Source organism: Phodopus roborovskii, unplaced genomic scaffold (assembly GCF_943737965.1).
Source record: "Phodopus roborovskii unplaced genomic scaffold, PHOROB, whole genome shotgun sequence".
Taxonomy (NCBI): domain Eukaryota; kingdom Metazoa; phylum Chordata; class Mammalia; order Rodentia; family Cricetidae; genus Phodopus; species Phodopus roborovskii.
Window position 1 is genome coordinate 11,913,009 of NW_026126651.1, and position 25,270 is coordinate 11,938,278.

Sequence of the window (25,270 nt, forward strand, 5' to 3'; positions counted from 1 at the left end):
TTCCAGGATATTAGGTCTGGCTTTATATGTTAGTCACAGGAGGTTAGTTTAAATATGGCTAAAGATTAAAGTTAAAGATTAAATTTAATTAGATATGGGCTGTAACTGTCCAATCTCTCCATATCACCCAAGTTCTAATCAGTCAGTCTGCCTTTGCAGGGCAGATATAAGTTCTTTACAATGTTTCTCATCTCCAATACCATTAACTTGATTGATTAAAACTATTATTAAACTTTATGAATACAGTGACTATGCCAGCACCACCACAAGCAATATTGCAACGCATTACAGAAGAACACCACCAGGTGACAGGATTTCAAAACTCTATTACAGTCTTATGAGAACTCAATTCATGTGTGTGATCCATCAAACGTCTCAATGCTGCACATGGCTTTACCTGCCTTAGCAACTTACAGCTGACATCTGGCATGACATTGTTTCATTTTAGCTGCAGTATGAAGCTTTTAAACCTGGGAAGGTTAGAATAAGGTTGTGTGTAAGTGGGCAGAGTTAGTTCACACAAGATTTTCTGGAAAAAAGGTTTCTGTACCTCCATATTGTCAGTCGCTTCTGTTATACTGTCTCTGTAGTCTGCCCTGCACTCAACTTCTGCTGACAGAGTGTCTTCTCTGCATACTCAGTGTTCTTATGGGTCTAAGAGAAAAAATCAGAGATTTTCCCATTGTGTATATTAAAAAAGAAAGCTTCTAAGCTTTTTGCTTGTCATACACAAATTTAAAAGCTGATTATTTCATATGGGTGAAATAGAATCAAAATTTTATGACATTACTCAGAAGCCTTCAATGTTCTCTCTTAAGACTTCCATGTCAAGTGGTGTATGTGGTCCTACTTTCCTCCCTAAAATGTGACTGTGCCAAACTTGATAAGTAGGTGACCTTCAGAAATTCAGTAAATTCTCATGATATTTGGTGACATTTACAGGACAGCAGTGAATTTTCTTATTTTAAAAGATTTAGTTTTCATAGTTTTGTTTGTCCTATCTTTATGAACACATAATATTTGCACTTTATGGATAGAGTATTGGGACTTGATACATATGCACAATGTATAATTGTCAAATTTTTGTGATACATATTTCTACATACCCATAAATTAGCAATTTGGAAATGTGTGGCACATCAGTATTTTATAGTTATTTTAAAATATATTATAGTTTATTATAACCTATAGTTTATTTGCTCCAGAAAGTCAGAATTAATTCTTTGAATCTAACTGTTTTGGTACATCTTTTCTGGCTTCTAAACATCTAATTTACTCTGCCATAATCATTCTATGGAGACCAATATTCTTTTTTATTTTTATTTTTATACAATTTTTTAATTTAAATTTGAAACAAGCTTATTTGACATGTCAATCCCAGTTCCCTCAGCCTCCCCTCCTTCCCGTCCCCCCAAAACCTCCATCCAATCCCATTTCTGCTCCCCAAGGAGGGTGTGGCCTTCCATGGGGGATCTTCAAAGTCTGTCACATCATTTGGAGCAGGGCCTAGGCCCTCCCCCATGTGTCTAACCTGAGAGAGTATCACTCTATGTGGAATGTGCTCCCAAAGGCCATTTGTACACTAGGGGTACATACTGATCCACTACCAGAGGCCCCACAGACTGCCTAGGCTTCCCAAATAACACTCACATTCAGGGAGTCTGGGTCTGTCCTATGCTGGTCTCCCAGCTATCAGTTTGTAATCCATAAGTTCTCCCTTGTTCAGGTCAGAAGTTTCTGTGGGTTTCTCCAGCCTGATCTTGACCTCTTTGCTCATCACTCCTCCCACTCTACAACTGGATTCCAGTAATTCTGCTCAGTGTTTAGCTGTGGGTAAGAGACCAATATTCTCCTCTGTATCCTGATATAAAGTTTTTTTTTTTAATTTCTAAAAATTAGGGATGTGTGATATTTGTCTACAAATGACAAAATGTTGTTGCTTTTTCATTTATGAATGTCGTTTCATTATGTATATACATAACATTTTATTTATAATTAATCTAGAATATTTTAGGAAATTGATAATAACCTATAAAGTGATTTCTGTGTATCTCAGCTGATTTTGTGTTGAAATAACATATCTAACTTTTGGAAAGTTATAAATATAGAGAGTTTGCTTTGTTTGTAGCTGAAGGACATGGTACCACCATCCCTGTGATGTTTCACAGCATTTTGGCTGTATCACAACTTGGGCCATGGAATATAAAGGGAAACAGGTATATTCAAAAGCGCCAAAGTGCAGCAAAAGTCTGTTAGATGGCTGTGAAGAGCAAGAAAAGTATTCCTGACAAGAGGTTTGGGTGAATGGATAAAGAAAATATGGTCATATGCACAATCAAAACTTTATTCAGGTTTAAACCAGAATGAAGTAATGGCATTTCCGGAGTCCTAGTTAGTTTTATTATTGCTGTGATAAAACACCACGATAAACAGCAGTTTGGGGAGAAAAGGGTTTATTTAGCTTCCACATAATTCATTGTTCATCACTGAAGGAAGTAAGGACAGGATCACCAAGTGGCAGGACCCTAGAGTCAGGAGCTGGCACAATCCAAAGAGGAGTACTATGTACCGGCTTTCTTCACAAGGTTTCAACAGCTTGCTTTCTTAGAGAACCCAGGCCCACCAACCCATGGGTGGCCCCTACCGGAATGGGCTGAATCCTACCACACCCATCACTAATTAAGACAATGCCCCAGAGGCTTGTCTATAGTCTAATCTTAAGGAAGCATTTTCTCAATTGAGGTTCCCTCCTCTCTGATGACTCTAGTTTGTGTCAAGTTGACACAAAACTCCCCAGGATAGCCAGGAAATGTGTGAAATTGGAAATTATTATGTTAAGCATCACTCAGATTACTCAGATCAACATTGCCCTTTGACTTTCCCGTAATTTCCTTTCCCTAAATTTCACTTTATAAGTATATACGTAAATGCAAGTATATTGTACCTATTTATAGTGTGTGTATGTGTGTGTAGTATTAATAGTTTTCAGTTTCTGTAATCAAATACCTAACATGAAATAGGTTAAGGGGAAAAAAGGCTTATTTTTCTCATGATTTTATCCTCACACCATGGGCATGAGACCACTTAATCAAGAATAGGTAGAGCAGGCAGTAGAGAGAAGGAAATATGAGAGTTATGTATATGCCTTTCTCCTTTTTTTTCTCTGTTCATTTACTCTTAGACAATGATGTGTTAAACTTCACATTCAATGGGGTCCTTTCTATCAAAGCGAATCAGTTTTGGAAAGGACTATAGAGGCACATTGAAAAGCAAGGCTCCTTTTGTCTTTAGTACATCTTAATCCAATTAGTTGGAAATTAAAACTAGCAATCACGACCTAGCCCTTGTCAGTTTGACAACGAAACATGGCATCTTAAACTGTAATATTCTATTATTGGCCCCTAAAATCTTTGCTCACCTCACAATGCAAACCACAGTTATCATCTTGAAGTCTACATAGAGCCTTAACAATCACAAGATTATTGAAGAGTATCCAAGTTTAACATCTTTTCTGAAATTCAGAAATAACTGTGAACCCTGTAAAATAAAATGAAAACAATAAAACACTATTTCTAGTATGTAATGGAATATTAAACATTTCTATTCTAAAAGTCAATGGTGGGAATATAGCAAATAAATACCAGGGCAAAGGCCAAATGAAACTCAACATAATAACATCTTCAGTGCTGGCTCCAGCACCTAGCACTCATTATGGAATTGTCTGTCTTAGAAAGTACTGGGGAGGTCCATCCTTCCCTGTCTATTACTTATAGCAAGTTTGGTATCTTTCTCTCATTCTGGCTCCCCTCAGTAACTGTAATACTGTAATTTTCCTTGGTGGATCATCCAAGCTTTAGGCATTTCTACTATCTTGGTGCCCATCATATAAATATATATATATATATACATATATATATATATATATTCTCCACATGTTGCCCATCCAGAAGCTCTATGAAGGACTTAGGGCTCTGGGCTCTGTTACATGTTGCTAGGCTTTTAGGCTTTAGTGGCTTTTGAGAGTCTTGGTATAAGATATCATAACTCTGTAAATCATTTGTTTCTTATGTTTGTAAATCTAAATTGATGTGGATGATACCAAGATATACCAGCAGGTCAAAATTTAGCTGGTTCCCCTTGAGCTGCATCTACAATGGCCCATGTATGTCTTTGTGCAGAGACTATGAAAATACTTCTTCAGGGGCTGCTTCCTAAAAGAGTGCTCTGAAGTCTGTTCCCTTAGACACTCAGCTTTCAAATGCATTTGCAGTATGGTGTCATTGAGATTTTGTTGGATAGGGCTTTCTGCTAAAGGCACCGTTTACATTGCTCCAGTGAAGCTCCACAACTTCTCTTTAATTGCACCAATATCTTAAACAATTAGATTTTTTTCCAGCAACCATCCTGTCTACAACTTCAAAAGCCTGCCATACTCCTCTTTGTAACACAGTACATTTAATATTTCTGCTCTACTTACTGCTCTCCCTTCCCCCTCTCCCTGTTTCCCTTTCTCTCAAGGTGAACCTGGGGAAGAGCATTGAGTGAAATGGCATCATCTGTTGATTCAACAAACTGCAAATGAAATGTGCCAGGAAATTGTATCTGTACTCATTCAAAACAATACTTTTTTGTCTTTAGTATCTAAACAATATGGTAAGACAACTACTTATAAAGCATATCATTTTATGACGTGGGATATGAGACCAAGAGATGACTTATAGCATGTTGAAGGCTGAGTTCGTTATGTAAACACTATGCCATTTTATATGAGAAACTTAAGCATGCATGCATTTTGGTTTCAGTAGGTTCTGAAACCAATTCCTTGAAGCTACTGAGGTACAACTATCCAAATTACAAGTGAATGTGGGGAAACATGTTCAGTACTGCCAGACATTAGGGAAGCCAAGAGACCACGATGAAATGTCACTGTTCACTTATAAGCACACCTAAAACCATATGCAAATTTGGCAATGACAGGTTAAGACTTGGACAGGCTGGATTTTTCACATATTCTCAGTATTGATGTAAGCTTTATACCTACTCTCGAAAATGTTTAAGTGGTCTGTTTTTAAAAGGCAACAGTAATAATGATGATTATGAATATAATGATGATGACAAGTATATGCTTATCACATGATATAGGAATTACATAAATTTTCAACAAATATGTGAATATTTATGTTCATAGAAGTACCCATGTATGAATGAATGTTCGTAGTGATTCTGCAACACATTACTCAAAACAGAAAACAATGGAAATGTCCTTTATAAACAAGTGTGTTGCCACTGTTAACAGTGAATTACCTATTTATACATGGGAAAATTTAAACCAGTGTCAAAGACATTGTACTGAATGAAAATGCACCATTTTCAACTATAAGAAAACAATGTTTAAAGGATTATGTCATATAAGCTATAAAGACCAATACATATTCTGTAGTTATGAATTTATTTGTATTTAGTAAAAGATTCTGAGTATATAGCACACTCCAGTAAGTCTTCTTGTTAGAGGAAATGCTGAAGTGTTGGTTATATATAGGTAGGGTATACTACTAATATAATATCTCTTCTAAGAGTGATTTTTAATAAATAATAACCTAGATAGTGCATATCACTTATAAGTAAGTTGGCACCTTATAGAGAGGTAGGCTACTTATAAAGAAAACAATATTTCTTTGACACAGCCAGGATACTTCCCTGAACACCAATAAATACAAGGTTAGCATGGCTGGTAATGCTGGTAATTAAAGATGCTTCAAACAGGAGGGGAAGTACTATTTTCAAAATCTCAAAAGATTAAAGGAAGCACTGCATAATGAATGAGATACAAGAAAAAGAAAGAAGAAATCACTTGCATTCGGTAGAAAAATGTCACAAAGGTGGATCCATAGTGGCCTTCTTTCTAAAAAGTTCTTTCTGGAGAAGCCAGTCAGACCTTGTACTACTACTACTACTACTACTACTACTACTACTACTACTACTAGTAATAATAATAATTTGATATTTTCATCCTTTTACATTTCTTGGATGGAGATAATGGTGAATAAAAACAATGTGGTCTAAATTGGAGAGGGAATTCTCTTCCTCTAGGGTCCTTATTGACCTAAAATATTACTGCCTGTTTTTCATTTATTTTGATTTTTGTTTTGCGAGAAAGGCAAGAAAGAGAGGGGGGGGTGGAGTAAAGAGAGAACATGATTTGAGTGTGTAGGGAGATATGGAGGATCTGGGAGAAGATGGATCAAAACATACCAAATAAAAATTTTGAAATAAAAGTAGTCTCTAAATTCAGAATCTGAGTAACTCTTCGAGTTGTCCAGCAGAGGGCGAGCTGGTCTCATTTGTAAGTTGTTTGAGCAATGCTATCTGTAAGGATGTTCCTTGGCCACCTGGATAAACAAAGTTAGTTGAGGGGGCCATTCGTACTCAGGAACATTGAGAGCCACCTCATGCTTCAAGATGGATGAAATTTTATGCCATTTTATGGTGGGTTAGAGACAATGGGCTGTTATGTTGAATTCTGATGTTAGGCAATACTGAAAGTTGAGAACACAGAGAAAGGGCTGCCACAGCTCTGTCTGTGGGGGTTAAGAAGGTCTGTCAATATACAATGGCAACACTGTTGTTACCTGAAAGCCCATCTGGGAGAAAAAAGTTTTTCCAGGATTTTAGTATGGACAGAAGTGTATAGGACTTTATCCAGGGATGATTCTACATCCCTTTGTGCATTACAACAAACAGTCAGTAAGAAGACTCAGAAGTCAAATTAATGACATGGGCGACATGTGCAAAGGAGTTGTTTTTACTGAGGACATGAGGACTCCACACCTTTGCAAATAGAAAGCAAGAGTTTCTTTGATCGCAGTGTTGATTTTTAACCCACGTTTGCTAAAAAGGGTGATTGATATACGACCTTGACAAATAAATGGTCCTTTTTTCATCTTACTCCAAGGAATAGTGATTTAGAATAACATTATTACAAAAGACATCATTGTTTAGGTAAGTATTCTGACATTACCTTCTTATAACTTCATACACTGTACATAATTTTCCTTCCCTTGTCAACTTAAGACAGCTTCATTTGAACTATATTTTATTTAACTAATACAAAATAAAAAAATCAATTATTTTCGTGATTTCCCTTCATTGAAATTCATAGTGTAATACAAACAAGCTTCTCCTGCAGTCATTGGACAGTTATTTTACTCTAGTATCCAGTTTTGAGAAATGTAAGCATTAACTCTTCAATCTGTTATCATGAATTTATAGTTTCATAAATTGGATGTCTTCAGACAAACTGGAATCTTTTTTTCCTGTGTGTGTGTGTGTGTGAACATCTGAGGTCTTTTAGCAAGAATGTCATAAGCAATCTTGCCTTGTGTGAGGGTCAAAAATACTAGGTACCCTCCCCATTCACCATCAACTTTCCTTGTGAGGAGGTTTTCACCTCCACTAAAAATTGTTTCTATTTAGACTATCCTTACTGGATGATTTTCCAAAATAAACTTTTTGCATGTTCAAATCCCTTAAAGATGCAGTCAGTCAAATTGATTTCAGGGTAAGTTGTTTTCATCATAACCTTATTCACATCTGCTGTTCTATGTGGCTTTATTTCATTCTACATTAGTTTAATCAATAGAAATCAATACTGATCTAATAGTCCTTTCTTTGAATTAGAAGGAGATAAAAGAGCTCAGTAATTATTGCTGTTCATATGTTTTGTGTCCAATGTTTCCCACTTACTTATTCGGAGGTGTTTTATTGTCTTCCATTGGATGGCTAAAGGCTTTGTACAGTGTGTATCTCCATTAGTCTTAGAATTTGTTCCCACTTTCTGCTCTTTGTTTTCATATATCCTGGCTATTTGGTTTCTGCTTCCTGCTTTTAACATGAAGTTTGGTGTTAAACTCTTCTGTGGAATATTTGAATAATTTAGTTTTATATGCATAATGAAAAGAGTCTTTTGTTGCTTCTTATATACGCGATACAATCTAACACAGGTTCCCACTCATTAACATTTATATCAGCTATGTGATGAAGAAATTTTCTACTGTAGCCTGTATAAGAGCCAGCTGTGTCCAGGGTACAGCTTCAAAGTCAGGTGATGCTAGCTAGCTTCCACATGCTAAGGTGTGGGATACATTATTTAGTATCCATACACAAACATTTTTTTTTCTAGAAATGACATAGGAATGACAATAAAACCTCAAGTTTAACTAGCTCCATACGTCAGTTTATCACCAAGGCACATCTCATCTAAGGCCCTGGAAAATTTTAATATTGCCATGCACTAAAGATAGAGTTAATAGATGGCCAGGGTCCTCTTACCCTCCAAATGTTAGTAAAACGTTGTCATAGTGGCTCCTTGGTGAAATTAAGTGCATTCAGGAAGGTCAAGCGTGGAGTAGGGGCCAGTTGCCTGACAGAGGTTGCTCTGCAGTGTCTGGATAGACTTTGCTACTATGTTCTAAGCTGCAGTGCAACAGGGTAGAGGGTAGTGGCCCTTGAATGAAGCTTGGGTTGGACATGGAGTGCTGTTTGATTATGGTGTATTATATAAAAGAAAAAAAGAGAGAAATTGTTGGGCGCTGACAGAAGTGAAATTATGGGAAAGGTTATGAAGCAATTAGTGCCGTTGTGAAGTTAATTAAGCCTTATAGGAGAAATGGCCTCAGAAGCAGCTGTACAACTGCTGATCCTCCAGGAGGTGGCAGACAAGTTCTATCATTTCCCCTCACATAGCCGTTTTCCTGCTTTTCTGGAAGAAAGGGAAGACAGGGGGTTGGATTTCTTGATTGAGGCAGAACAAGAGGTCGCAAACAGTTCTCTGTGGAAAAGCTGTGACCTTTGGGCAGTCTGTTCATGTGTACCACATGCTCATGTTCATGACTTTACACCCCCTGTCCTTGAAAACCCGGGCTGGTAAGCCCTTTGCTAGGTTCCTCTTTGGGGGTCCTGTAACTAAAGGCTTGCAAATGCTTAGTCACTTCAGGCCTTGGCATCATTTCCTCACTGTGCCCAGGATTATTCCTTTCCTCACAGGGGTTTTTCATAGAATGCTACCTCCGAGGAGGCATCCTGCAGTTGCCTGGCCTCCCTCCCCTTGTGATGGCCACCTCAAATCTACAAAATACGTCTCTTCTTCCGCTGTGCGATCCTAATATGTTAGGGGAACTCATTTCCATTCTGGTGCCAGTGTAGTGCATTGATGCTGTTCACATTTGAGCTTCTAGACATTTTCTATGGGCCACATGACTGACGAGGATTTCTTTGGAGTTTTTTTTTTTTTTTTTTTTTTTTTTTTTTTTTTTTGGGGCTAGAAAATCCTAGATTTTCATGATCCTGAGGTAGATTATCCCCCTTTTACCCAAAAGCCCTTGAGATTTTTCTGCTTGGAATTATAATTTTACCAGCGTGCCACCTCATGTATGCAATTTAATTAACCTATTTGTGTCTTATAGCGTCACCTACAAATTAGACATAATATCTACTTTGAAAGGTTATTGTGAAAATTAAATCAAAGGGGGCATTCAAACCCCTCTTGATTTGGCCTGTCTTACTTATGAAGCTTTGCTTTCTCACCTTAAGGAAATCTCTGGTTTCACCACCCACCACAGTTGCTGCATCACTTTAAGATGAATGAAGTAGTACTCTTCGGAGAGGCTGTCAGCACCCATGGATTTTACTATTACCCATAGTAATCTTGGTGTTGGTGTGTGTGCGCCGAGTGTGGCAAAGTTTGGCTCCCACCATCCAGTTTCAAAATTAGAATAAAGACAAAAACTTAATTTTATGCTAAAAGTATATTTATATAGATATAGATCTTTACTTTTCTCCAGACAGTGTTTAGCTGATGAGTCATATTAACAACCAAAGAACATTCTATTGTTTTACATAAACAGAACAAGACGGATAGACTGTCAGTTCATTTCACAAAGGTAGCACGAATCTGATACCATGACATAACAATTAGAGCACAGAAAAGGGAACCACAGGTCTCATTTAAAAATACAGATGTCAGAATACAAAATGGCACAGCAGTCAGTTTACCTTACAACACCTTACAAGTGTACAAAAGCTTTGGCAAATATAAAAGGAGGCTGAAAATTCAAAGTTACACACACAGAACAATCACAAAAACACCAGTAAGCACAATGTCCCCCCTCCCCCCCATTGTCCGTTGCCTTTGGCCTGGTACCCACAGGGATAAGATTGTCTTGGGAAATAAAAACCTATTAATGAGGATGGGGAGTGCTGGTGGGGTCATGGGAATCATCATCGCTGTCATCAGGCTCGTCGTTTGTGTCCCTGTATTCTAACTCTGACAACGACTCAAGGTACTGGTATGTCCAGGTCTGGGCCTGGTTCTCATAGAGTGCGGACAGAAACCTCAAGATGTGCATTCGGTTGGTCTCGAGAAACGCGCGGGGCCCCCAGAGAAGCTCGTATTCTGCTGGCTCAGTGAATGGGATTTGCCTGTACTCTAGGTACCTGTGTCTCACAAACACACTGGTGATGAGCTTCTTCGTACTTCTGAAAAGACCACTCGTCTCATGGACATCCAGTCCTAATTGGTACAGAAAGTTAAAGAGCAGAGTCTCCCTGATACAGTAGCCTTTCATAAAGATGAGGCTAAGGACCACCATCAGGAGGTTGAACTTTGGCCTGTCTAAATAGGGTGCCATCATATTGCACTGGGGGGGGCCCGTCTTGACGATGATGTAAGTGTGGGTCCTGGGGTCAATTTCCTTCAGCTGGCACCCAAAGTTGCTCTCTAGTTTAGCATTGGCACGGCTGATGATGTCTAAGCTCTCATCTTTGTATTCTCGGATGACAACATTTACCATCTCTGAAAGCTGGACTGGCACCTTGGCTTGGTCCTTGACCAAGAGAAACTGCACCAAAGCATTTGCTCTCTCATCTAAGGGACTCTCCCCATTGGGGTCCTCCTGAGTAGCACTGGGTCCCCGTGAGACACTTGGGACCTCAGAGACCATCCATGCCTGAGACCCCCCTGAGCCTCCACAGAACCTCTGATCCTGTGAAGTACTGGGGCCATCGAAGCCCCTTGTCATCCTAGAGTTATTGGGGCACCCCCAGCTATTAAGACCCTGTGGAGTGAAGAGGGGTTCCTGTTCCCCCAGAAGCTGCATAGCCCTTTGGACCTCCCAGTCACTCTGCCTGGGATTCTCACAGGGTCTGGGCCCCCGCCAGTCACAGTCACGCGAGGCCATCCTCTGGCCACAGTCCTCCTCTTTGGGTTCCAGATGCTTCTTCTTCCTGGTGGCTTTGCCGGATCTCCGTGGTGGCTCTGCAGACTTGGAGGCCTCTGCGCCGGTGGCACTTGCCTGGGGGGCAGCTGCTGTCACCATCAGGATGGTGGGCACTGCATTGCATGCTGATGAGGCATTCACATCAGCATATGGAACCCAGGGAACTGCAGGAACGGCCTCTACACAGGTATAAGGATCCTGCAGAGGCAATGGCAGTGACTTTGGGCTCTCAGAGGTGGCAGGTGGACCTCTAAAGGCATCAGAAGAGGCAGGCTGAAAATGAGAGGTAGATGGAAAGACCCTCGAGGTGGCATTTAAGGTCTCTGATGTGGCAGGCACGTTTCTCCAGGCAGTTGGCAGGTATGCCCTGGAAGCTGATGCTGCCCTTGGAGCACAGACGGTGGCACCAATGATCATGCGCTCTTTAGGGGGGCCCTTTCTGCCTCTTCCAGAGGTCCTACGATCCCTAGGAGGGCCCCGAGGCTCTGCAGATGAGGGGCCAGGTTCTCCTGATGGAGTCATGTGTGATCTAGTGGGGCCCCTGGGAAAATTTGTTGGTGCTCTGGGTGCTCCTGGCTGGGCCTGCAAGGTCGGGGGTGGACCTTGCCAAGAAGGCTGCACTTGTATTGAGGGCAGTTCTGCCTGCAGGCCTGTGGGCTGGGCCTGGTGGGTTGGCAGGTGGGCTTGCCTGGCACTGGATGAGGCTGGAGCTCCCCGAAAGGGTTGCTGCTGCTGCTCTACATGGCCCTGCTCCTGGGCCTCCTGGGCAGGCCCAGACTGCCAGAAGTGAGTGGGTACCTTGGGTGCCTGCCAGCCCATTGCCTGGGGCTGCTGTACCTCCTGGAACTCCAATGGCCCTGGGAGCTCCTGTGGCACTGGGAGCTCCTGTGGCACCTGGAGCTGCTGTGGCACCGGGACCTCCTGTGGCACCTGGAGCTGCTGTGGCACCGGGACCTCCTGTGGCACCTGGAGCTGCTGTGGCACCTGGACCTCCTGTGGCACCTGGAGCTGCTGTGGCACCGGGACCTCCTGTGGCACCTGGACCTCCTGTGGCACCTGGACCTCCTGTGGCACCTGGAGCTCCTGAGGCACCTGGAGCTCCTGTGGAACCGGAAGCTCCTGTGGCACCTGGAGCTCCTGTGGCACCTGGAGCTCCTGTGGCACCTGGAGCTCCTGTGGAACCGGAAGCTCCTGTGGAACCGGGAGCTCCCGTGGCACCTGGAGCTCCCGTGGCACCTGGAGCTCCTGTGGCACCGGGGGCTGGCCTCTGGGGGCCTGCCAGATGATGGATGGGCAATGCACACCTCGGGTAACAGAGTGATGGGCAGCGTGTGGCATAGGAATTGGGATAGACAGTGGTGCTGGTAGCACTGTCTGGGGCACCTGTGGGCCCGCCTGTGGCACCAGATGTATCTGAGTAACTTGTGGTGCTGTGGGCACGTGGGGTGCCCCTGGCATCCTGGGGATCAGCAGACGAGTCTGTGGAGCCTGGCGCAATGGAGGTGGGGGTGGCAGGACTTGCCAGAGGTGATGCTGGCCTGCTATGCCATGTGAAGCTGTTCTGATAGGGACCTGGCGAATCAGTGGTGGGGTTTGCCGAATCAATGGTGCGGCATGACGGATCACAGGTGGCATCTGGCGGAGTATTGGAGGTGGTCCAGGTCGAATGGGTGGGGGAGCAGGACGAATAGGTGGGAGCCCTTGGCGGACAGGGGGAGAGGCCTGCCAGGCTATTGTGGGGGCCTGCCATGTGACCTGTGAGGCTTGCCAGGTCAAGGGCGTGCCCTGCCACCCCTGGGGTGTCACCTGCCAGTTGGGTGTGGTGGCTTGCCAGCTTGGGGATGTGCCCAGCTGCACCTGTGGTGTTGATGGGACAGGGGGAACCTGTTGAGGAGTTCTTATGACTTGAGACTGGATTTGCAGGATCAAAGGCTGACCCTGCGGGGCCCACGAAGCCAGAGGCTGCCCTGGGGGCAACACTGGCTGCGCCATCGGTGCTCCTGACACTGGAGGCTGAATGACTGGAGCTCTGGCACCTGGAGGATGGATCATCATGACACCAGGACCTGGAGGCTTGGCCATCGGAGTCATCGGAGTCATCGAAGCTGGCGGCTGGGACATCAAGGCAGGCGGTGGAGGAGGCTGGACCATCGGAGCTCCTGGAGCAGGAGGCTGGACCATCAGGACTCCCGGTGACAGCTGCTGGGCCATCAGGACTCCCGGAGTTGGTGGCTGGGCCATCGGCGTCCCCGGAATTGGAGCTTGCGGCAGCGAAGTTCCAGGTTGGGGTGGATGAACCATCGTTGTTCCAGGAGGGATAGGATGCACCATCGGGTTCCCAGGTGGAAGAGGATGGGCCATAGGGGTCCCAGGAGGAGGAGGATGGGCCATTTGGGTCCCAGGAAGAGGGTGCGCCATCGGGGTCCCAGGAGGAGGAGGAGGGGGCGGGGGAGGAGGAGGAGGTGGAGGAGGAGGAGGAGGAGGTGGTGGAGGAGGAGGGTGTGCCATTGGGGTTCCTGGGGGAGGAGGATGAGCCAAAGGGGCCCCCGGGTGCAGCATCAGGACTCCCGGAGTTGATGGCTGGGCCACTGGGGCTCCCGGAGGAGGCGGATGGACCACCAAGACTCCAGGAGTTGGAGGCTTGGCCATCGCCCCCCCCAGCGGCGGAGCCTGGACCATTGGGGCCCCTAGGGCAGGGGGTTGGGGCAGCTGAGCCACTGGGGCAGGCAGCTGGCCCTCTGGAGCCTCCCAGGTAGGCTGAGGAGCCTGCCAAGTAGCCAGGGGAGCCTGCAAGTCCACTGGAGGTGGATCCCAAGGGACCGGAGGAGCCCGGGAGGAAGCGGGGGGAGCCCGCATCAGAACCGTAGGGCGGCTATGGACCGGAGGCATAGGGGACTCCGGAGGGCTGGAGTCACCCACATTCGTACTTAGCTGCGACGTGTCCCTTGCCTGGCTGCTGGCGGCCCGTCTCCGGCTGCTGCGCTTTTTCTTCCAGTGTTGAGCATGCCTACGTGGCTGTCCAGGATCCCCGTCCAGCTTGAAAGCTGAAAAGGAAGCGAGCGCGGAATGGCTCGCTTCGACGCTATCGGAGACTGGTGCGGGTTCTCTCGGCAGCGCTTAGCCAGCGCTGCCGGGATCTCTCCGCAGCTCTCGGGGAGCGCTGTCTGGCTGGCACCGCAGTTCTCAGAGAGCACTGTCGTCTGGCTTCTTCTGCAGCTCTCAGCCAAGTGGCTGGCTTACTGCGTGCAGCGCAGCTGCAGTTCGCAGCTCAGAGCTCGCAGCGAGTGCGGGTTGGCTCTGCAGCTCTCCGCAGTAAGAAGGAGGAGGGAGGGGGCTAGGTCCCGCCCCTTCCCCGCCCCCGACCACCACAAGTGGATTGTGCAGAGGGGCGTCTACCATACTCTTGACTGACACACGATTCAGTCTTCTGCTCTATAGTTTCCCAATTCAGCGAGTTCCGCGTCTTTAAGCATGAGTTTATATAGGCAAATGATAGGGACAGATTTATATTTCAGAAAAATCTCTATGTTGCATTATGAAATGGAGACAGACCACTAGTAACATGGAACATGTCCAAAGGTGGGGGTGGTGGTGTGGTCTGAGCTCAGAAAGGAAGCGTATTGACGTAAGAGGGACTGGAGAGCTATACCAGACAGCTATTACAATTTAATGAAGGTTTAGAAAAATGGAGAGTGTGTTCACCTATGTGTCTCAGAAAAGTGTAAATTTCCAGGAGAAGTTTATTCTCTCAGGGGCATGGATGGAGGGAAGCACAGGGTGTGACATTGACAAATACTTGCCAGACACCGGGCAGTCAACCTGGGCCACCTTAGGTGCTCTCATATAACTGTATTCTTTCAGAGGATTTGAGCGTCAGATTTGTCCATTTTTGATCAAAACAGAGCAACAGTAGTGAACATAGTCGCAAAACTGTGTTGAGAGACAGATAAGAGAGACAGACAGAAAGACACACACACACACACACACACAAACAGGGGGGGGGGAGAAGCACTAAACTCATCCAGATGAATAACAGTGACTGCATCGCAGAGATAGAACATACACGAGTCAATTAGAGCTAAGAAAAAGAATCTTGGAAGTTAGGTAAAAGGAATTCACGGAGGCGGCATTTTTAATATGGGAGAATCCACCTGTGCAGTGGGTGAGACGAGACAATAGAGTGTGAAAAACCTTCTAAGCATCAAAAAATGAAGCAACGAGCCATAAAATAGCAAATACGCTAGCAGATACTTCCAAATATATATAAAAAATAGAGAATATGAGAAATTTTCTAAAAAATCAGCTCAACAGCAGAACATATGAATGTTAACAGGTAAAGGAGGTGCCGTCAAAATGACTGTGTATTGAATACATCTTTCTTCTCAAAATGAAGTGGCAATCTCAGTTTAGTTGGGGAATTTTCTGGATTTTCACAAGGTGATTAACATTATGGATTCTTCTAGAAGGGGCTGTTTGCCTAGGGGTAGAGTCCAATGTGAGGGCAGGAAGCCACAAGGGGGCAGGAGAGGATGATGAAGGCTGCACCCCACACCTAAGACAAAATGTTTTCGTGGGCCGTAAAGAAGAAATGTGCACCAGCACTACTATTTCTTAAATAATTAGAAAAGAAATTGGAACTGGAATTTCAGAGAATGTCTGGCCCCTGAAAGCGTGTTACAACAGCAATTCATGATCTATCGTTGTGTACTTGAGTTGAAGGCAGAAATAGCTTTGTGTAGAATGAACGCGGCAAGGCTGTCCCGGATTTCAGTCCTTACCGTGGGTTCATAGCCCCATCCATACTGGAATTGTGACAGAAAGGGTCAGAATCCTTTGAGAGGAGCCAACTACAAACACATGAACCCTTTCCTCTCTATTATCTGCTCTGCCACATGGCCGTTTCTAGCTGTGGGTGGTTTGATGAGAATTGGTTCATTTCCCTCATATGTTAACTCACATAAATAAACACATCAGATTAAGTTCTCCCACAAAACCATTTGTTTTATAGAATTGTGACAGATTTGGTTGTCAGTCTGCCAAAGTGTAGATCATCCCACATGGCAAATGATTTTTAGTAGGGCCTGGTTATTCTCTGTGACTTAGACATCAATGAATAGCTTTGCCGTAGGACTTTAACTCCCACCAACTGCTTTATGAAAAGAGCATCTGATTATGTCAACAGACAACATACAGACCAGAAAGAAATTAACAGAAATGGTTCAGGGAGACAAAGAAAAACATGTAGGTATAATTAGAAGCAAATGATAAATAACTCACAACCTGTACACTGGTCGCTCTTTGGTAAAATATGTCAACAACAGAAAAAAATTAAGAATTGAATATCTGAGATTGTAGAAGGGCAGGTAAACGTGGGCACTTCCTCAAAATACAGATCGGTATATTCTGATCAATTAGAGTACTCTGTCTCAAATCCTAACAGATACCAAGGAGCTTGTGGGTCCCTTCTGAAACTGACGATGTTCAAAACATAAAAATTCAAGTGTCTCCAGACTAGAGGGACATCTGTACCTCAATTCCTAGTGTCCTTTCTCTTTGTGAAATCTTCCAGCATTCAGAGTCCCCCATTAGCCTTTTGTACGAGCACAGCCTTTCTCCTCAATAACTCCGAGGCATGCCGTCCTCCTCTACAGAAGGGCTTGAAAATTCAAGAAAATCCATAGAAAACGTAATGGAAATGAATACGAAATATCCATGGAATTTTGGCATCTGTCTGTCCTTTCTGTAACTTAAATCACTGTATAAATGATGTGAGAAAACAGTTGAAAAAAATGGAATAAAGAAAACTCACCCGTGCCTCACAGGAACGGTGTTTGATTAGAGAGCTGACCAGGGCTTTGCTTTGGCACACTAGCTAACACCGAGCGGCCAGTAAGGGGCTGTGTAGTGAAGCCGAGAGATCTCAACACCAAAGCTTTTTCTCTGTGCATCCAATTTAGGTGTTAGACTTTGTGTATATATTACACAGTGAGGGTAGTAAGTTGTGATTTCCTCAAACCCCGAAATTACTTCTTTATGAAATATCTTTTGTCAAACATTCACTAGATGCCTAGAATGTGCTATGTATAAAACAAAAACTCTGAAGCAAGATCTTATTATTCATCTACACAGATATTAATATGATGATTTTAGTGCCACAAAGAATCACTGTGAAAAAAAGTATATTGGCCATAATTAACACAAATAAGCAAGCATTCACGTCTGCCTGAAACATGAGTAGTGCATGGCTTTCATGCTAAATGTGCTCCGGTGAGAAAAAAACCAACCGACCGACCAGCAAACAAACAAACAACGACCCCCCCCTCAAAAAAAAAAAAAAAAAAACAAAACCAGGAAAGATTCAGGGTTAGGGTTAGGTGTAAAAAAGACGGTGTAAAAAAATAAACAAAACACTGGAGATATCAGACATAAAACTAGTTGAAAGAAAAATTGTCAGTGCTTCATTAAGATAGTGAAGTATTATTTATTGAATTATTGTTACATGATAAAAATCACCCTCATATCTTTATATACACTATTCGTTGTTTAAAGCAAATCCTTAAGCATTTGGTTTTATTTTGTAAATAAATAGTATAAGATCAGAATGTTAAGTTATTTGGATGAGATTTGACAATAGGCAGCAGGATACTTATTTTTAATATTTTAGTATGTCTGTAGCCAAAGCCAGCAGTCTTAATCACAAAATCAGTAAAACCTAAGCCATTAAAATTTTTACATAAGTAAGATACAATATTTAAAAATTTTCACACAGATTTAAAATAGCTTTAATTAGTTCTTTCATGTAGTATCTAACATCCAAAGGGTATTTTTAAGCATTGAAAAGAATTCTCATTTGCCACTAAAGCCAGTTTTTTTTCTATTTTCAAAAGCAAACATTTCCTCAGCTGCCTTGTGTTCAATTTGCTTAGGCAGTTTTCTGTGTATATGTATAATACCGATTTTAAACTAGATTCTGTTGTGTGTTGCACTTTTATAAGATGCAGACATTTTGTTACTATTGCAAATTTGCTAAAATTGATAAAATTGTATTTGCAACTCCACAACTTAAATATTACCTATTAGTATCTGAGATAGTTAAAACCCAGTGCTATTAGCAAATTTCTTTCCTTGTCCTTGGTAACATATGCTTTCATTTATTTTAGTTAAATTACTAGGGGTGAATGGTGAGGTCAAAGGTCTGGTATTTGTTTAGAAGAGTCTGAAGCAGTCACCACGGTTAGGTCAGGAAATTTTATACTCTGTCAGAATATAACGGGATCCCAGATACACACAACATTGAAAAATGTTGCAAGTTTGACCATTTTGATGATATTGTTATAGTGAATGAGAACTGATGTTTGTATAATTCTTTGTTCAGATTGGCAAGTCTGAGTACTCCATTCTTGTCAAATTGATGCTGATGGACATTCTAATGTAATTGTGATAAAATTACAGATGTTTATGGGGTGTGATAATTAGGTTCAACTATACAATCTGTAGTTACCAAATAAGAGTAATCAGCATTTCTATCTTCTTAGCTAGTGATTATTTCTTTATGTTTAGAGCCACACAATAAATTCATCCCAGTTTTCTATAAAAATATGGCAAATTATTGAAAATTACTGTCATTGTAAAGCATTGTAGAATAATAAAGCTTATTATTCTTATGTAACCGTATTTTGGTAAATGCCATCTCAATTCCTTCCATCTCCCTCCCAATTTCCACTGTGATGCCAGTAGTCATTATCCTACTCTCTATGCCCATTACATCAAATTTTACACCTCTATTAAGGAGTGAGGACAAGCATTTTTCCTTTTGTGCTCGGGCTTTCATTTCATACAATGCCCTCCAGTTCCATCCACGATGCAGCAAATGAGGGTTTTTCTTTTTCTTTTTCTCTGGCTGAATCCCTCTTCGTGTACATATCATTTTAAAAAATCTATTCGTTTTTTTTTCTGCAGGACCCATCATCCCATATGTTGGGCATTAAAAATAACGTGACAATGTACACGGGATGCTTGCATTTCTTTTTGTTGTTGTTTTTGGTTATCATGATAGTTAACTTATCTGTAGCCTGGTAGACTTGGAATGTATGATGAAACTCGGGTTAGTCTACCCTAACAATTTTCCTGTTGCATGCAGACTCTTGAATTTTGAAATTATAGGCATGAGCGATCCCACCTGTATAATTATTTAATATATTGATTTCATATTTGGAGGCATATATCTAAGAGTGAAATGGCTGGCTCACAGAGTAATTTTATGGTTCTTGGTAAATTTATACTTCTATTGTCCACCACTATAACCATTTATTCAATAGTGACATCATCTGATATAACTTAGGAGTATGCTATACCATGCAAGTCTGGATAAGAACATTTGTAGCCATTCGCGCAACGATGGTGTAGATGTTATATATACCCTCAATAATAAGCAAAGAATGAATGCACATTAATATGTAGATTATCTTGTGATCTTACAAGCTCCTGCTCTCTCCTGCAGAATCACTGGTAAGTTCTAGCCCTTTTTACTGCCTCCATGTTGTTCCTTTAAAGAATGTGACATGTTCTCATTTATTGTCCATAAGGGTTTGGCTCAAGAACCTATGTAAAAATATCAACATCAGAAGAACATTTAACCTCTGTCATTGTCAGCATCTTCCACCAAAGCAATTCATCTGTTACAATCAATGAATTTATATTTCAACATAATTGTAATCTGAAGTCCACAGTTTAAACACCGGGTTTAACTATTGGTATTGTTTGTGCTATGGATTTTGATAAATGTTTAATATCATATGAACATTGCTACACAATTATAGAATGTGTGATGGTTCTCCTTCTGTGCCTGGCTTATTTCACAATGTCTAGTGTTTTGGGGGACCAGTGGCCAATACTGCCTCAGTAGAAATGAAACTCCAAGTATGCTTACACTTAGTCCTTGTGTGATTGTGTAGAGAGTGTTCCAATACAACATGAAATATTCTGCATGATGTGAATAATTTCTCTCTTCCTTTTTTACTTATTTATTTATCTATTTATTTTTGCTATTTTTTGAGACAAGGTTTCTCTGTGCTGTCTTGGATGTCCTGAAATTTACTTGGTAGATCAGACTGACTTTGAACTCTGAGAGATGCTCCTGCCCCTGCCTCCCAAGTACGTGGATTAAGGCATGCACTAGCATTGTTCAGCTGTGAATCGTCTGTATATAAATGGTTTGTTATACATTATTATTTAGGTAATAATGCCCTAAGGTTCTCTGTTGTCTCCCTGTTTACACTCTCCTTAACCAATCTGTTTTGTTCCTATGGTCTGTGGGGTACATATGTGTGAATGTACATATTTAAGCACACACCTATGTTAACTTGAAAATGCACATTTGCACACAAAATATAGCACACATATTTTGTGAGCTATATGTTAATTCTTTAGGTAATTTTAAAGTTATTTTTTCCTCTTGTTTATTGCTTGTTTTTGAAGAGTTTGTTGCATGTGTTAGACACATTTTTGTGTGTGAGATATGTGTTTGTATAATGATTTTTTCTAGTGTCAGATGATGAGGATTATTTTCAAATTTAAATACAGTCTACATATTTTCTTTGAAGGTTTCATGCTGTTACTTACTTTCTAATTAGGTTTTACTCTTTCATCGATTCTTGCAGAAATTCATGTTATTTATTTCCTCAGTGAAACTTTGCCAAGATTGGGCTTTAAAAAAATTCTGACAGGGTTTCTTTACATAGCCCTGGCTATCCTGAAACTCACATTGCAGACCAGGGTGGATTCTAACTCACAAAGATATACCTGCCTCTGTCCCTTGAGTACTATGCTTAAGGGCATGTTCACCACACTTGGCACCTTGTAAATGATTGTTTTAGGTTTTTTAAAGTTGAATTTCATTTAAGTTGTCAAGTTTGTTAAATAAAATTATACATATTCTAAATATTTCTTTATTGCCTGTCAATCTCTTAATTGGTAAGCAACTTAAATTTAATAATTTCCCTTTGTTGGGCGGTGCTAGTGCTTGCCTTTAATCCCAGCACTTGGGAGGCAAAGGCAGGTAGATCTCTGTGCATTCGAGGCCGACCTGGTCTACAGAGCTAGTTCTAGAACAGGCTCCAAAGCTACACAAAGAAACACTGTCTTAAAAACAAAAAGAAAAATTACCTTTAAGGAAGGGAAAAGAAGATAGAATCTCCCTTCGTGACACTTTCATATCTCATTCATATCTCATTCTTGATATTAAGTCCCCCCCGCCCCCGCCATCAGCATCTTCTTTTAAATCTCTTGTCCCAAGGCATGCATAAGAAATCTTTTTTTTTTTTTCCTTTTCAGTGTTTTTTTTTTTTTTTTTTTTTTTTTTTTTTTCGAGACAGGGTTTCTCAGTGTAGCCTTGGTTATCCCGGACTCTCCCTGTAGACCAGGCTAGCCTTGAAAACACAGAAATCTGCCTGCCTTTGCCTCCTGAGTTCTGGGATTAAAAGTGTATGCCACTACCACCCAGTTGCATAAGCAATATCAATAAAGGTTTTGCCATTCAGTTAGTAATTAATATTCTCTATCTTTCAATGATCTTTTTGGTTGTTTGTTTGTTTCTCCAGTCAGGGTTTCACTGTGTAGTCCTGGATGTACTATACCTCACTCTGTGGACCTGGTTGTCCTCATCTCAGAGAGCTCCACCTGCCCAGCTATACAAGGTAAACGACAAAAAAAAAAAAAAAAAGATTGGCCCCAGAACTCATTATGTATACCAGGCTGGCCTTGAACTCAGAGTGTCCTCTGTCTACTGAGTGCTGGTTTTAAAATAGCATTTGTCACCATGTCTGGCTCCTTATTTTGTGCATGCATATATCATTGATTTGTAATATTTAGCGTTTTATCATATGGGTGTTGAAAGTCATATACTTTTCATTAATCTTTATTATACTAACATCTTAAAACATTCAACATTTTTTTTGTTTGTTTTTTTGAGACAGTGTTTCTTTGGATAGATTTGGAGCCTCTCCTGTCACTCACTCTGTAGAATAGGCTGGCCTTGAACTCACAGAAATCTGCATGCCTCTGCCTCCCAAGTTCTGGGATTAATGGTGTGTGCCACCACTGCCCAGAAAAACATTCAACATTTTTTAATTAATTCAAAACTATTTCATAATTTCCTGTTACTCCTTTGACTTGTGGACTATTTAAATGTTACCTATTACTAAATATTGCAAAATTTTATATCAATTTAAATCATATACCTTTCTTAATTAACTCCAGTGTAGTTAGATAATATGTATAATGTAGCCAGCTTTATTCAAGTAAATATATGAATTATCTGCAGTGAATTTACTTTAAAGCAATAGTTTGAAGCCAGCCTAGTCTACATAGCAAGACTGGCTCAAATGTACTTCGGTGTTGGGAGAAAGTTCTAAACTTGTTCTGAGCAGATCGTTCTCATCTTAATTTCATGCCATTTTTGATTCTTGTTGCTTGCTGACTTAGAGATGTGTAAAACTTCATATGTGTTTAAACATGTTTATTTTTCCTACTTAGTTTGACTATTGAACTTAATATGCCATTTACTTGTTTAGTTTGTTGTCAACATTGCATGTATTTATTATGCCTTTTATTTGACCCCATAATTGTTTTGAAATGCCTTCTTATATCTGTTAGTGTTTATGGTTTGAAAGCTTCTTTGCTTGACACTAAAAGGGCCACCCTGGCTTTCTGGAGCTTGGTCATTGTATACTTTGTTTATTTACATCCTTGCTCACTGTTTTACTGTCTAGAGGTCTGACTGGGTTCTTTCCTCTGCTAATTCAAGAATTAAAAGGCAGGAAAATCTCAGACACAGCAGGCAGCAATGGTTAACAAACTTCATTAAAGTGAAGAAACACACGCTCACAGAGACAGACAAAGAGCAAGGCACAAAGCACGACTCCCTGCAGAATAGAGGACATTCTGAAATCCACTTTTCCCCAGAGGCCTGAGATTTTAACTCTTTTTTGGTGGCCTGGGATAGATCCTATGCTCCTGATTTTGGATTGGTCAACTTAAACAAAGAAAGGGGAGCTGAAGGGCTTCAGAGAAACATGCATTTATGCTGGTACAGAGCAGATCTCCTTTTCTATTTTAGGGTCATTCAACTTTGTCAAAGAAAAAGGAATGGATAGTCCCTGACTTCAAGTAAACATGTTCAGGACTGGCCTGGGTTGTATCCAATTAGTTTGGACTAGTCACTCACAAGAAAGGCTCCTCCAGTGGGATAAAAGGCTTGCCAAGTCCTTGTCTCAGGTCAGGAGGGCGAGGAAGAAGCCAGGAATTTGCAAACTTCATTATCTATCTGAGGCCCATTTTCCTATTTCACTGTCAGAGATTTGTGTAGCTCCTAGTCTCTCATCTGAACCTTTAAAAGTGAGAAGTAGTCTGTGCCTTAATGATTCTTCAGTCCATAAATTTTCATCTTTAATAAGTTGAAAATACTGCAAACATCAAGTGAAAACACTGCTTTGGCTGCTGAAATTTTATATTTTACTGAACTTTTTTGTTTGTTTTTGTTTCTTGTGACAAGAGTTTCTCTCTCTTGCCCTGGCTGTCCTGCAACTTGCTCTGTAGGCCTTGAACTCACAGGGATCTGCCTCGCTCTTCCTCCGGAGTGCTGTGATTAAAGCATGTACCACCCTTGCCTGGCCTTTTACTGGCCTTTTGAGGGATATGTGATGTTCTTCTTTGGGCCCGGGCAGTGGCGGCAAGCTGTGAGCCAGACACACAGTCATAAGGGAAGGTAAGCAACAGATACCTAATATAGTGTTCTGAATGCTCACATTTTTTGGATATTGTGCTATGTGATTTTGCTGTTATGTCTACAACAAAAAATAAACCAACCAGGATGTGCACATTAGATAATCAACACTATTACAAATGGGTTTTGTGTCAGATGATAATGCTTAACCACAGGCTATGGTAAGTATTCTGAGAACCTTAAAGTAGAATGTTGTTCAATGTTACCATTATTAAGGGTAATTTTCAAACCATGACAGTTTTTCATGTACAATGTTTATCAGGATATAATCTCACAACTAGCAGAGGATTATCTGAACATGTTTGTTACTGAGATAGAGAGACAGAGAGATAAAGAAAAAATGCTTATGGCAGTTTTAACTCATATGTTGAGTGTCAGCATACTTAGGACAACCAGTGATTTTAATTCCAGCAAGGGTCTGAAGACACAAGGACCTCAGAATTTGATGGTTGCAGTTAGAATTAAGCATGCCCAAGATCCAGGGTTAACTAACCTTCAGACTGTGTTCAAGGTAGCAAAAAGTACTGGTGTCCCACCAAGTAGTCCATGGAGCAGGGGATGTCCTTTCCCCTGAAATAGAAAGGGTCAGTCTTTTGGTCTATTCAGGCCTGAATACAACCCACCTAAGTGATTTTTTTCATTTTGATAAATTAAATGTGAATTTAATGTAAAGCCCTAAACTCTCACTAAAACCCTCAAAGTATGATTTATTGAAGTTTCAGGTATGATTCAGATAAACCCATTCAATGATTTAATTATCACATCCAGGCTCTGAGTTTTAAAAATCTATTATAGTGAGTTATGCTTCTTTATGGACTATTTATTTTTTTTAACATTTAGGGTCTCAGGTATCAGGGATAAATTGACTGCTTTGATTCATTTTTTTCCTATATGCCATCTGTTTTTATATGCAGTTTGAATTAATAAAGTTTGCAGAATATAATTATCCTTTCTATATTAACTACTACAATGTCTTCTTTTCATAATGGTTGGAATAATACAACACTCAAGTTTTATTTTCTTTTTTTCAGTGTCTTTATGTATCAAGGATAGTTACAATCCTGATTCACTCAGTCTCTTATAATTGCACCTGAGTCCACTGCCGTTCATGGCTTGTAATACTCCTCTTTAATTCAATACTGTGTATGCCAAAGTTCATGAATAAGATATTTACAACAGTGTAATTCCAGTTAAACCTTTCATATCCTTTGTTTTC

At 41.2% G+C, this 25,270-nt stretch overlaps 1 protein-coding gene across 1 annotated transcript; it reads right to left on the minus strand.

Moving 5' to 3' along the window:
* Nucleotides 1-10,060: 10,060 nt before the first annotated feature.
* Magel2 (MAGE family member L2) lies at nucleotides 10,061-14,672 on the minus strand. The gene is made up of 4 exons (XM_051174382.1): nucleotides 14,498-14,672; nucleotides 12,402-14,389; nucleotides 12,264-12,347; nucleotides 10,061-12,209 (listed from the first exon to the last, which is right to left on the minus strand). The coding sequence occupies exons 1-4, from the start codon at nucleotides 14,670-14,672 to the stop codon at nucleotides 10,236-10,238; spliced, it is 4,221 nt and encodes a 1,406-aa protein (XP_051030339.1). The 3' UTR covers nucleotides 10,061-10,235.
* Nucleotides 14,673-25,270: the final 10,598 nt, after the last annotated feature.

Bases quoted from the DNA above. Each gene is read 5' to 3' on its own strand.
- Magel2 (XM_051174382.1), bottom strand. From the start codon at position 14,672: ATGGTAGACGCCCCTCTGCACAATCCACTTGTGGTGGTCGGGGGCGGG. The intron at 14,390-14,497 runs GCTGAGAGCTGC...GCGCTGGCTAAG, and splicing joins CGCAGTAAGCCAGCCACTTG to CGCTGCCGAGAGAACCCGCA. The intron at 12,348-12,401 runs GTGCCACAGGAG...CAGGAGCTCCAG, and splicing joins AGGTGCCACAGGAGCTCCAG to GTGCCACAGGAGGTCCAGGT.